The following is a 15,069-nucleotide window of genomic DNA, read 5'->3' as shown; positions in this document are numbered from 1 at the left end:
TAGCTTGTCAATAAAGCTAGGGACCCTTAACCTTGTCAAACCCTGTGTAAAAAAAAAAAAAAAAAAAAAAAAAAAGAGCAAAGGATACGGGGTGGTAGTGAGAGGTGGGTAGGTAGTCTTGTGATCTGAAGGGAGCTTTAACATGCTACATCATTCAGCACTCTTGACAATTAAAAAATAATAAACATAAGAACATCCAGTGCAAAATTAAGAACTATAAACATGAATAAAACAAAAATACTGTTCTATCACACCAAGTTAAAATAACCAGAATCAGTTAAAAATTCCATCTTGTTTACCATTAAAATTTAAATATTTCAAATAAAAGTCCTTTAGAGTCAAACTGTTATGTCTCCTAAAAGTTCCCCGAGGCCCTTGGAGGCACTCGGAAAAAAAAAAAAAAAGCTCGAAAAGACCAAGCCATGGGTAAACTGTTACACAAAACGTGACCCATGGTTAACTGCACGCCACAAACTACACAAGGGACAGATCGCCTGTACAGACGTGGCTATGAAGAAGATGTGTGTGACGTTCCTCACTCCACAGTAATTTTATTGTATTGATTCTTACCGAACCGTATGTAAATTTCCTCTTAAATGGGGCCCGCCACTTTCCAAGGTCATTTCTACGTATGTGGCCCATGAAGTCACTGTGCGACACAAGTCTTCTAAAAAAAAAAAAAAAATGCAGCTCGAAATAGCAGCTTTTGCCTCAGCAAAGCGGCAATGAGACGAGGTAGATGAAGCTGCGGCAGTGAGAGGGGAGGCAGCTATGAAAATATGGGCGGCAGCAGTGAAAAGGGGGGCGGGGGCAGAGAGGGGAGGAGGTAACAGCAGTGAAAAGGGGGCGGCAGCAAAAAAGAGGGGACGCCGGCAGTAAGAGGGCGGCAGAGAGGGGAGGGTGGAATGAGAGAGAGGAATGATGTAAAGAGAAAGTGTGGCGGCAGAGCGAGAGGACAGTAGAGAGCTGCAGAGGGCGGCGTAGAAAGAGGGGCGGCAGAGAGGAATAACCGAGAGGAGAGTAGCAGAGAGGGGAGGGCAGCGGAGAGAGAAGGCAGCAAAAAGAGGAGAGCGGGAGGGCAGCAGAGGGCGAGTAGCCGAGAGGGGGAAGGGCAGCAGAGAAAGAAGAGGGCGGCTGAGAGAGTGCAGCACAGAAAGGGCAGCAGAGAAAGGGTAACAGAGAAAGAGGAAAAACAGCAGAGAGAGAGAGAGAGAGAGAGAGAAGTGCGTAATGATGAGGAAGAGGGGTGAGAGGGAAGGTAAGGAGGGGGAGGTTATGTCAAGAACACTGTGATAAGAACTCTTACTCCGTCCAGAGTCTCGACCCCACACAACTCTCGGGTCGATTATGGATCGATTCAGAGACAAAGGAGGGGGAGAAGAGGATAGAATAGGGAGGGAGATGGGAGGGAGGTTGGGTGGGGGGAGCGCGCGCGGGCTGGATCGATATTGGGTCTATTACAAGAGCTGATGTGGCCTCTACTCACACCATGGATGTGACTTTCACACTCCTCGGCGTCTTAATGCCTACACAATGCTCTCCCCACCACCACCCTCCTCCCCCACAACTATCATTATCACTATCACCAGTACCAACGACAGACTCATCAACGCTACCAATGTTACCATTACACCTATGCCAGACCGACTTATTTCGTCCGCTGCTGCACAGCCTCATACTGAAGACACTGCAAATGATTTTTAAAGACATTCATATCAATGAGAAGGGAGTAATATTTACAAAATGTTTTAACTAATGAGGTCAAAAACAACACACTCATATTCATCAGGAACCCACACTTAGGACAGGAACGTTGCCATGACGGTCCGGTTCCTCCTGGACTACTCTCAAGGTACAACTGAACGAGAAAAAGCGAGAGAAGTACAGTAAACGGTGGTACTAGTAATAGTGTTATTACTAATACTATTACTAGTAGCAGCAGTAATAGTATTAGTAATAATAGTAATAGTACCACCACCATCAGCTCATGGCTATAGCGAGGCCGATTGCTGAGGTCATGGTCAGTAGGTCGAACTCTTGCACACGCTTATTTATTAATTCCCTTTGCAACTGCCGTGTGGTGTTCACACCTAAAAAAAAAAAAACATGTTGATCAGTCGGAAAAAGTTCTAAGAGCTATAAAGTAGATTACAGAGCCAAAAAACGTGAGTTACGATGAAAGACTGAAAACTAAGAGATTCCCAAACTGGCTGATAAAAGGAAAAAAAGACACAATATACAAGGTAATAAGAGGATATAAAAGAATACATAAGCTTTTTAATAAATTTAACAGGGATAACAGAGATAAAAAATAAAAGAGCAGAATCGATACTGGGATGTTCGTTTTTTAGAAGGTGACGAAATAAACTGAAAGTGGCAAGATCTACAACTACAGGAATTTAAAAAAAAAAAAATGAGATGAACAAATTATGACGACGGGTCACCACGAGCGCGTCTCTCTCTCTCTCTCTCTCTAGCTACAAATAGGTAATTACCTAAAAACTGTCGCTAAAGCTCTTAAATAATAAGCTAGCAAACAAAATGCAAAATATATTATAATGAAATGAAGTTAAACTACAAAGAACGCATCAATTAAACAAAAACATTAAATCGTGACTGTCAAAACGCATAATAAAATTTTCCTAAGGACTTAAGTAGTAACTACAATAACCACAACTTAAGTCGGCAACCCGTTCGAATGTGCTCTACAGTTTGCAGTATGACAGGTCACACACAGGGCGAGTGGAAGCAGAAGCACCTGCTTACAGGTGGCTGTAAACAAGACTATGTGCCACGTTCTCAATCTTTTAAGAGCCGTCCCAGTGACCATTTCTTCTGAAAGAAGGCAGCGAAACACCCAACGACCGAAGTCAATAACTAAGTGGCTGGGGAATGGGGGGTAGTGAATAGATGGATGGGGGGGAAGTGAATTGTAGGTGGTGGGGGAGTGAGCACTGGAAGGTGAGTGAATGGTACATTAGGTGGTGGTAGGGAAAGCGTGAAGGGACGATAGTGGATCGTAGGTGGTGGTAGGGTGGCGAGTGTACTGAATGGTAGTGGTTAGAGACAAATGAACGGTAAGTGGTTGTGGAGGGAGGGGGGAGTAACTGGTAGGTGGATGAGAGGGGAAGTAACTGGTAGGTGGATGACAGGGAAGTAACTGGGAGGGGGAGTAACTGGTAGGTGGATGAGAGGGGGAGTAACTGGTAGGTGGATGAGAGGGGGAGTAACTGGTAGGTGGAGAAGTAATTGGTAAAGAGAGGGGGTGTAACTGATAGGTGGAGAATAAATAGTAGGTAGTGTGGTAGGAGAGGAAAGTAAATGATAAGCGGTGGTGGGAGTAAACAGAAGCAAGTGAATGGTAGAGGCAGGTGAATAGTAGGGGGAGTGAGTAAATGGTAGAGGGGAGAGTGAATAATAGGGGAGCGAGTGAATGGTAGTGGGGAGTGAATGGTAGGGGAGTGAATGGTAGGGGAGTGAATGGTAGGGGAGTGAATGGTAGGGGAGCGAGTGAAGGGTAGGGGTTCAGTGAATAGTATGGGGGTGAATGGTAGGGGGTCAGTGAATAATGGGCGAGTGAATGGTAAGAGACTGGTGAATGGTAGGGGACGAGCGAACGGTAGGGGGAGAATGGGTGATAGGGGGTGAGCGAATAGTAAGGGGGTGAGTCAATGGCAGGGGAAGGGGGGGAAGAATGAATGGTATGTGTTGCGGGACTAGTGAATAACTGGTGGTTGGGCGATTAATGGTAGGTGGATGTGGTAGGGGTCCTAGTTAATGGCTGGTGGTGGTACGGTACAAGTGAATAAATGGTTGTTGGTGGTGGTACGATACAAATGAATGAATGGTTGTCTATGGTACGGTACAAATGAATTGTTGGTGGTACAAGTGAATGGTTGGTGGTTGTGGTGGTATGGTACCAGTGAATGATTGGTGGTTGTGGTATGGTATCAGTGAATGGTTGATGGTTGTGGTACGGTACCAGTGAATGGTTGATGGTTGTGGTACGGTACCAGTGAATGGTTGATGGTTGTGGTACGGTACCAGTGAATGGTTGATGGTTGTGGTACGGTACCAGTGAATGGTTGATGGTTGTGGTACGGTACCAGTGAATGGTTGATGGTGGCGAGGGTGATAGTTGGGTACGAGTAAATGGTTGGTGATGATGGTAGGGTACAAGTGAATTATAGTGGTGGCGGTTGTTACGATACAGATGAATGGTAGATGGGCTGGTGATTGGTGGTCGTAAGCAGCAGTAGCAGTAAGGAAACACCTATGCCAGTGTGCTGTCATCAGGGGATGTAGCACAGATCGATAACCTCTCCCCTTAGCCGCTTCACTGTGTACACATACTACCGCCTCTTTCTAAATAAAAAACACCTTTCCCAATAAATAAATATACACCCACGCAATGGCACGCCAACACACACACACACACACACACACATCCACCCACCTGCTGGAGTTCTACAACATGGTCACAAATAGAACAAGACAGGAATAAACTGCATATTCCTAGAATACACAAACATTTGGCAGTCCCTCATACTAGAAACTGATGTACAAACTGGAAGAGCAAGCTGCGGTGGCAGGAAGAATTCTCCACTGGATTATAGAAATGCAATCAAAGACGAGGAGGCTTTATACAAGGATCTATCAGGATGTGCCAGAATAACACTTGAAATACCCCAATGATCAGTGCTAAGAACATTACTCTTTCCGATTCATGTCAATAATCTGCCAGAGGAAGCTGGTCACCACGTGTGCTTGCAAATGATGTAAAGGACTTGCGCATAATAAGGAAAGTTACTGGTGGGAATAGACTCGAGAAATTTTATTGCAGGAATGGTCGTCAAAAGTCTGGTTAACTTAAACAAATATCGATAGACGAATCAGAGAAGGGAGACTGGAGAGTAAACACCGCTTGGGGGGTAAAGCTCCTACAGAATTCGACGTAAGATGATCCCAAAACTTAATAATATCACACTAAAAATATTAGTGGAAACATATAGCATATGACAAACCATATTACAGTTTGCAGCCACTGACATGGAATTCTCCAGCCTAGTAATGCATGTTCAAAAGACTGAAAAAGATCCAAAGGTTTGCATCAGGCTTGGTCCCGAACTTCAGAAGAATGGTTTACAAGGGGTTAGCTGAATGTTCTACAAGGAGAAAAAAAAACTGACTAACATCCTGAAGAGGGCTATTTACCCTGTACATTCAAAGAAATGGACAAGACAGAGTGACTGACTGAAATACACAGACTATGAAGAAAAATGTATACGAGCTGTAGAGATGTGATGAAATACTAAAAAAGTCTTTGGGCGATAAGAAGTGGAATATATGAGGAACTGGAAGGCAAATTTCTATACAATTTTTATTAGTAAAGATGAACGTCCAGATCGGGAACTGTTAATGCCAAACAATATAGTTTGAAAAACAATCCTAGAGTTATGAACAGATTCCCACAAATTAATTAAATCAAGTGTGAACTCTCGACGAGCCGGTGGGGCATATTTGCAGAAAGAGGCCAACGTCATCCCCACTCAAGAACTATCCCACCTCGGTAAACCTTACATTCCAGCGAGAGCTCGTAAAGAGACTACTAATCTTGTGCCTCCTTAATCCAACAACCACCGAAGCAACCATAGGTTTTTTAGACTCAATACTGTAAAAAAAAAAATTACGCTAGTGATACTTCAATTGCGAATCTTGGTTTGGTGGTATATTCGCTTCCTCAGTAATCTGGATAGTTAATTGTTTTCTTTCGATGAAAACAAAACTTTTAAGCATTTATTGGTGTTATTGCATATTGTAATTAGTTAAATTTTGGTTAATTTGACAAAATACCGAAATAGAGGAAGAAGATTAGATAAAAAACATTTAAGGAGCCAATAAAATATTTCATGTCATTGGTGTTAGAAAAGTGAGAGAATATATGTACTCGAGTTTTATGAGCCACCACTGTTTGACATTTGACCTCATCGAACATGCAAAGCCAGCCATCGGCTTAAAAATTATATGGTGAGTGATACTATTACTGCAATCTTTTCGACAACGAAACACCGGTTGTACTATAACTTCCATAAATCGTGTTCAGTTTAAAGTCAAACTGTCCAATAGTAATCACTCCAACTGTTTTAACACCCTTCACAGGAATGAGTAGTCACGCTCTTTACCTTTAGCACAGCTGTACAGTGATCGCATAAAGCCTTTTGTCAGCGATAAGCACAGTTATATCCCCTTAAAGTATGTATGATCATTTAAATTTCTTCTCTTATATAATATTTTATCTAGCAAAATTGAATACATCAGCAATGTGTTGCTGCACATTTATATGAACGTGAACCCGTCTAAATTCGATCCTCGGTTCGGTAAACGCTACACAACACACTAACCACTTGTACTCTCACAGGACTCCTCTTACCTCTCAAGACTAACCACCCTGTGCCTCTCATTTCCTTCATTAATATTTGATAAGTGTTCCCACCCCCTCGTACCCCTGGGGAAGGTTCCAGTAATGAGCGTCCACAAATAACCCAGGTGGCGAGTGCAGACCCCCGACCTGCATAATCAGCCTGTCATTTGGAATACATTGAAAACATCTCCGAGGACCGCGAAGGGCTAGTGTTCACTCAGGCTGCAATACCACCACCGCCAGTACGTTTTCCACCAATTGCTCTTTTGTCTTCTAATATTAAGCTAAACAGATAAGCAAACTGGATCAAGCAAGTATTTAGCTGCTAAATTTGTAAACGAAGAGCTGTTATTAAAATCTAACACGGTTTATCCCCAATTCAGCTAGCTACACAACCTATATATAACAAGTAGGGATGGATAATGTGTCCAACTAATAAAAATGTTACTACCCTTCTCATCTTAATGCCTACACTAAACTCTGTACTATTCCCCAAAACTCAAAATATTTAGCGTCTGAAGTTCTCTGCTAAAGTTTCTTTCCCTTTTCCTAGTTCCAGCTACGGAAAAGTTGTCAAGCATGTAGCCAGATGATGTAATTATTTAAAAGATAAAAGAAGAGAAGGAAAATCTTTTTTTTTTACATACTAATCATGCAAAACAAAGAGAATGATCGCGCACCTGACTCACCTGTGACCTTGTCTCTTATTAGTTTGCAGGACTCAAGCTCGCCTATGGAGGAGAAGAGAGAACGGATCTCTTCTTGCGTCATGTTCTGTGGGAGATAATTGACGATGAGGTTTGTCTTGGATTCCTCGATGTGGCCGCTCTGGGATGAATTGGACGAGGCGGTGCCATTTTGAGTGCACGAGTCCATGCCGTTCATCATGCCGGACATCCACGACTCGACGCTCACCTTGAAGCTGCCACCAAAGAGAACATCATCAATATACACACACCTGCCCACCTGATCATCCATAATTGTTATTATATCTCAGCTTTCAACTTGCATTTTCTTCATAATTTTTAAACCCTCAATTATGGTTTACCATTTTCATTTTATACAACAATCTGAGTTACAAAGACAAATTTAATGACAATTTCCTAAGCCTTATTAATTTAATAATTTACAAATTCATGTGAAAGAAAATAATTTTTATGCAACTACCCATTACTTATTTATCCTACAGCTGGTCTAAACCTCAGAAAACTCATAAAACTCAAACCAAAGCGAACTGACAATCAAAATGTTAAGTGACAAACATTTTTAATAAATTACATATTTACTGGATATGCAACGTTAATCACACTAATGAAATTAGTTACTATTTACAAAAGTCTTGTGATAAGTAAAGGTTAGTGGGAAAGGAATAATAACTATCGGTGAGCGCAGACGAAATTGCAACACAAGCCAATAATCAAACTACATAAACACCAGCATGAAACTGTAATTGCAAAAACTTGCAAAATATCTATCAATAACCCTCAACAACTGAGATCCATATCCAGCTGTAAGCAGGGAACCGAAGTGAAAACAACCTTACTTTCTAACAGGCTCAGCAGTGGCTACACATCAGTCATGAACCATTTGCAAATCACGGCTTGACAATATTCCAAGACGAAGTGGACAATCTTCTCCATTCTCTAGCAATAATATTGTGATATTCCTCCTCTGAATTTTCTAGTACAAGGAGGAAAAAATGCTCACTATATTAAATGTTACTGACAAGAGGACACTACATATGTGCAAGATATTCTTCCTCCAACGGGGAAGGCGATAACAAACGATTTATGGAAATATAAGCACATATGCAGTATAATGTGATCCTTTATTGACAACGTTTCACCCACACAGTGGGCTTTTTCAAGTCACACACAGATCTACCTGGGGTGGAAGGTACGGGAGTATTTATAGTCATGTTCAGAATGTTGAGGTCAGGTGGAGAATGCTGCATCTGATGATCTACCGGGTGGAGTTATAGAGTCTTGGGTAGCTTGGCAGGGGTATTGGACAAGTTGTGAGTAGACCTTCTGCAGAAGGTCTACTCACAACTTGTCCAATACCCCTGCCAAGCTACCCAAGACTCTATAACTCCACCCGGTAGATCATCAGATGCAGCATTCTCCACCTGACCTCAACATTCTGAACATGACTATAAATACTCCCGTACCTTCCACCCCAGGTAGATCTGTGTGTGACTTGAAAAAGCCCACTGTGTGGGTGAAACGTTGTCAATAAAGGATCACATTATACTGCCTATGTGTTTATATTTCCAGTGTGTCGGTATTTGATACCATTTATTTCCAACAAACGATTTATATTTTATAGTCCTTCGCAACGTCTTCAAAAGCATTTTACATGCAACATGCTCCAGGATCCCCATGTTGATGCAGTTTATAGTTTCATGCATTTGTAATTTCAACAATAAAATACGTCGAAAACCAGTCCCACAGTGCCCCACATTAAATTTCGTGTACAACAATGAAAAAAATAAGTAATCATTTTACGAATAATTGTTATTCTGGTCGCCGAGGACCAGAATACACATGCTCTGAGCAATGCGTGACCCCAAGGCAATATTATACTCGGGATAACTGATCCACGTCAAATTTACAAGACAAGGAACACTGAGAGCCGTCGTGTATTATATATAGTCTACTTAAGAGGCTGTATTTGAAGAAGCTAATGAAGATGTCTAGATAAAACATGAAATACACTTAGTCTCCCCTCGAGGTATATAATTAATCATAATTATTCATCGTGTTGTTTTTATTGCCTTGAATAGTTGTAAACAAGAGTAGATGGCTAATATTGAGATAAGGTACTTGTGAAACTCACGCAATATTTTATTTTTAAAATACAAGCAAACAAGCCATAATGGGTAGAATGCTGGATGTTCACTAGAACACAACGTCTGGGCCAATACGAGGTTAATATTGCGATGAGTAATATGCCATTTGCATTTCTATGGATGGTACAATAAGCCAGGTTAAGTTAGGTTATTTTAGGTTGGGTTATGTGTGAGTTTTGTTTCATTACATTTTAGGTTGGGTTATGTGTGAGTTTTGTTTCATTACATTTTAGGTTGGGTTATGTATGAGTTTTGTTTGATTACATTACATTTACCATTTCCATTGCATAAAACTATATGGCAAAACCCACTTAATATCGAAGATTCATAGGAATAAATTTATCAAACAACGTAGACAAGGACTTGATCTCAATTACCGGGTGACAAACTAAAAAAAAAAAATTGCTCGTTTGTGATAAAAGCTGCAGTTATAGTGTTACTTATTATTTGGCACGCCTGTGGTGCTTGTTGTGGGGGGGGGGACACGTGGCCCGTGAAGAGTATGTACGCACGTGTGCATGTGCATGGGACAACAGAAGGCAGCAGCAGGAAAATCAACACCGCCTTCGTAGCAGAACTGATACTAACCGCTGCTGTAGCAGCAACATTGTGATCAGCATCAAGTGCAGCTTTAAGACGGGCAGCACAAAACACTACCACCAACTTAGTATAAATAATTTATCATGAGTAGCAGCAACCCCCTCCACCCCAGCTTAGCATCAGTAACAGCATCACCACTACCAGTTTAGCATAAGTAGCAGCATCACAACCACCAGCTTAAAGCATGAACAGCAGAAGTGGAAGCACCACTAGCTTATGAACAGAAGCACCATCAGCTGAGCATGAGCAGCAACACTACCAGCTGAGCATGAGCAGCAGTAACATTCCACTACCAGCTTAGCATGAATGAGCAGCAACACTACCACCAGCTTAGCATGAGCAGCAACCTTACCAGCTTAGCATTAACAGGAGCAGCAATGCCAAATTAGCATGAGTAGCAGCATAACCACCAACAGCTTAGCATGAGCATCACTACTAATAGCATGAGCATAACCACTAACAGAATGGGCATCACCACTACTAACAGAATGAGCATCACTACTACTCAGCATAAGCAACACTATCACTAATAGCTTAGCATGAGCATCATCACCAAAAATTTATCAGCAGCAGCAGTACACACTGCAAGGTTAGCATAAGCAGCAGCACCACCAGTTTATCATGGACAACAGCAACATTACCAACTTGGCAGTAGTAGTATCACCACCAGCAGTTTATCATGGTCAGCAGAACCACCACCAGCTAAGAACGCGCAACAGGACCGCCAAAACTAGTTTACCCTAAGCAGCAGTCACCACCAGCTGAGCATGAACAGAAACGCCACCATTTTAGCATGAGCACCATCACTACCGGCTTACCCTGACGAGCAGGCCCACCATCAGTTTACCATGAGCAGCAGCACCACCACCAACTTAGTATGTGAAAAACAGCTTCACCACCGGCTTACCACGAGTAGCAGCACCACCATAATAGCACGAGCAGCAGAACCACTATCAGCTTAACATGAACAGTAGCACCACCACCAGTTTTGCAGTAGCAGCACTAGAGGCTTAAAGTAACAACGGTACCAACCACTTAGAACCACCATCTACTCTGAAACAACACAAACAGCGTCTGTACCATTACCACTAGCTTAGTAGAAGCTGCACCAACAGCATGAGCAGCAGTACCGCCACCATCGCTAAATTAGTAGTAGTTCAGTACAAGCAGCAGCCATAATGATGCAGTTTTGCAGGTTTTCATAAAAGTTGACAGGAGATATGAGGGAGGAGGTGGTGGAAATGCTTCATTCTTTCAAACCTATTAAGTGGATTACTATGGCATTTCCTTTGGGACCCATCTCAACCCAGCCCCATTTTTGTTTCTCTTACCCCGTTTTCTGCCTCTCTCATTCCCCTTTCCCCCTTTTTGCCTCTCATTTCCCTTTTCTGCCTCTCATTCCCCTTTCCCCCTTTCTGCCTCAATCACCTGTGTCATCTTCGAAGACCGATATACCCTTTTCTATCATACATAATAAGGGGTGTAGGAGAGGAAGAACATGTAAAAAAAAAAAAGAAAAACGTTAAGTCATAGAACATTTATGAATACTAAATGTTCCTGAGGGATAAATGCGGTCAATAGCCATAACATTTTTTTTTCATTCTTTCTCACAGAAGTGTGAAGACCCTCATTAACAATCAGTTTACAGGCCAAGCTCTCGTATAAAAAAAAAGTATTTTATAAACTAAAAGTAATTATAAAGTTTTAGAAATGATACACAAAGTAAAGCTGTACAAGAACAAGAGCAAAGAGACAGAAGACTCGTGTATTCCCTTGTTTATATCTTTATGGCAATGTAAAACCGAATGTTACGCTAATAGTCACCCATACACAGGAAACCCAATATGGAGAACAATTCTCTGTTATCGTGAGTTTAAATCTACTAAATGCTGTTTCGAAGCTATATCTGCGACTTGCTCAGAAGCATAAATTTCTTTTAACACAATTTCTATAATTAGAACAAGGGGCAAATGGAAAGTTGAGATGCAAGTAAACATATCCTCATTTATAAAAGGCGACTTACAACTATACTTTTCAGCTTTCAAGTCACACTGTGCACTAAGCAAATAACAAAGAGGATGAATGTAGCTGCTGTTACACAGGTATACGGCTTCTCTGCTTTTCTAGCTCTTCCGTAAACGGCACGCCACGAGGTAGGCTCACGAACCCCTCTTCCAGATGGATTTTTTTTTTCAAACCAATTCGCGCTTCAATGCTTGTGTTCCTTCGTGGTCTATGGGCAAAGGTGTGGGAATACCATGTGGCTAGCCTGAGTCTGAACTAAAATAAAATTGTTTACACAACCTGGAGATGTCTGAGTCGTGTCAAAATATTAGCATAACTGAACAAAGTATTTATTATTAACAGAGTATTACAGTTAAACAAAAGCTTTGAAGTTAAACGTATGAGGCTACATTATTACGGTACAAATACAACGTTTAAAACTCCACATATTTGACAATTAAGGAAGAAATTGGAAAGAAATGTAAATGCTAAAGACCTAAATTGTAACGAGCTGAACAACAAAGTCACGGCAGGAAGGGCATTTAAAATAGGCCTATGGAGAAAGACTGCAAGACAGTAAAGGCGATAGTGAGATATCGCTGGTTGGACTAAATGTAAAAGTATACAAAAAAATAAGTCATTATTACTGACACACTTATGCAATCTTCAATCTTCAACTTGACGGTTTTCAAAATCATTCATCACAAGTCATTATTAACTGGATCACTGGGGTCGTGAAAGCGGTTTTAGTGGATCAGCACTTAGTGTAGTGTAGAGGAATAAAAGCAATATCTCGCATTGTGCTTCTGAATGTTACCAAGTGCTAGAATATAGCTTACACGCTACGGGTCGTGGCAATTTAGAACAATGTAATATCTGCTGGTAATGTATAATTTATTTAATAAATAAAGTAATATGTGAATGTTGTAACGGCCAAGGATGTAGTTTGTGTTATTTCTGTTGGATAAAATGTACTATAATGATATATTCACTATTTATCAATGTGAATGCGAAAACGATTTAAGAGTTATATTTAGCACAAAATGAACCGTGCATACGTGTTCACAGTAAAGCTATAGAAATCTTGGCTTCATATTAAAAAGTATAAACAATAGAAGTCCTTAGGTTAAACCTGAACTCACTCTCATGCATATATATATATATATATATATATATATATATATATATATATATATATATATATATATATATATATATTTATATATATATATATATATATATATATATATACATATATATATATATACATACATATATTATATATATATATACATACATATATTATATATATATATATATATATATATATATATATATATATATATATACATACATATATATATATATATTTATATATATATATATATATATATATATATATATATATATATATATATGTATATAATAACCTTATATATATATATATATATATATATATATATATACATCTAATACATATCTATTCTATATATATATATATATATATATATATATATATATACATATATATATACATATATATATATATATATACATATATATATATATATGTATATATATACTATACATATATATATCTGTATATATATATATATATATATATATGCTATATATATATATATACATATATATATGTTCAGCGCCTCAGCATCGCCATCAGAGGAAATGCTTTTGCACCATCACTTGGCTCACGTCAGCCTCAGGAGCTGGAGAAATTCATCATCTTTGATACATTGTGCCATTGTATTCATGTTTATGTTTTCTGTAAATGTATTTTGTTTATTAATAAATGTTCACATACAATACAAAACATATATAGGGGGTGGTAGGAGGGAAGAAAATATTCAAACAGCTCGGGGAGAACCTTGAGTTTTCTCTGAAGGTACGTTTATTCTCTTCTCTGAGGATGAGAGACTATTCCAGCTATAAATTAGTACTTCCCTATATATTTTTGAAAAAACAAAATATATATATATATATATATATATATATATATATATATATATAATATATATAATATATATAAAATATATATATATATATAATATATAATATATATATATAATAATATAATATATGTGTAATAGCATATGTAATATGTATATATAGATAATAATATAAATATATACATAATATATAAAAAGATAATATATGTATAGTATGTTTTATGTGTATGTATGTATGATATATGTGTATGTTTTGTGTGTATTATGTATGTATATGTTATATGTATATGTTTGATATTTGTAATGTTGTCATATTTGCTAATATAATAACTATAGTAATATCATAACTATATTATATATAGTATATCATATAACAACATATACTATATATATATATAACATATATATAAGCTGCATATATAATATGTGTTATATGTGCATCAAACAATAATAGCAATATAAATAGCTCCATAGTATTAATATATAACTATATATATTACTATATGTATTTTAAGCAATATAATATGCATATAATAATATTAAGTATTTTATATTATGTTGTACTTGTACTACTATGCAATATAGAATATTATTTGTGCTAATATATGTTGTGCTAGCATTACAGCATGTATTTTATGAGGAGAATGTATGCTCAGGATATGTGTATAACAATAATGTGTATGTAGTATACTGTATGCCTGCTAGCTATGCAACTAATAGTAATGCAATGTATATGCGCTATATCAAATGTCATTATATAGTATATATATTTTATAAATAATATCATATCAAGTATATATATATAATTATATAACTACATAATATATTATATATACTAAAATATACTATAATATATAAATATTCTAAATCTGTAATAAAATATATGTAAAGGAATGTAATAATATAAGATATTAATATATAAAGATATGTAATATGTATATATTATGTCCAATATGTGTAATATGAAAGTAGTATATGTATATATGTATAATGTATGTATGAATATGTATATGTAATGCGTATAGGAGTAATATGGAAGTATGTATGCCTTAATAATAATAATATGTATTAATATGTATAATAATAATAAATGTATGTATATGTGTATGTGTAATATATAAAAGATATATATATATGTATATATATATAGAGATATATATATATGTATATGTATATGTAGAATATATATATATATATATAGATATATATAATAATATGTAATATAG

The 15,069-nt window shown here is 38.0% G+C and overlaps 1 protein-coding gene across 5 annotated transcripts in view; it reads right to left on the bottom strand.

Moving 5' to 3' along the window:
- The window catches only part of LOC128700680 (ELAV-like protein 4), a 148,740-nt gene that overhangs the window by 92,962 nt on the left and 40,709 nt on the right, over positions 1-15,069 (bottom strand). For 2 of the 5 annotated variants that reach the window (XM_070097222.1, XM_070097224.1), the window contains exon 2: positions 7,102-7,343. In XM_070097222.1, the coding sequence (XP_069953323.1) occupies positions 7,102-7,318 (217 nt within the window). In that variant the 5' untranslated portion in view covers positions 7,319-7,343. Of the gene's footprint in view, positions 1-7,101; positions 7,344-7,964; positions 8,101-15,069 lie in introns of those variants that run through there. The other 3 variants (XM_053793982.2, XM_053793984.2, XM_070097223.1) reach the window with 2 other exon arrangements.

The sequence above is a fragment of the Cherax quadricarinatus genome, chromosome 56 (genome assembly GCF_038502225.1).
Source record: "Cherax quadricarinatus isolate ZL_2023a chromosome 56, ASM3850222v1, whole genome shotgun sequence".
NCBI lineage: Eukaryota > Metazoa > Arthropoda > Malacostraca > Decapoda > Parastacidae > Cherax > Cherax quadricarinatus.
This window is presented reverse-complemented; position numbering and strand designations above follow the sequence as displayed.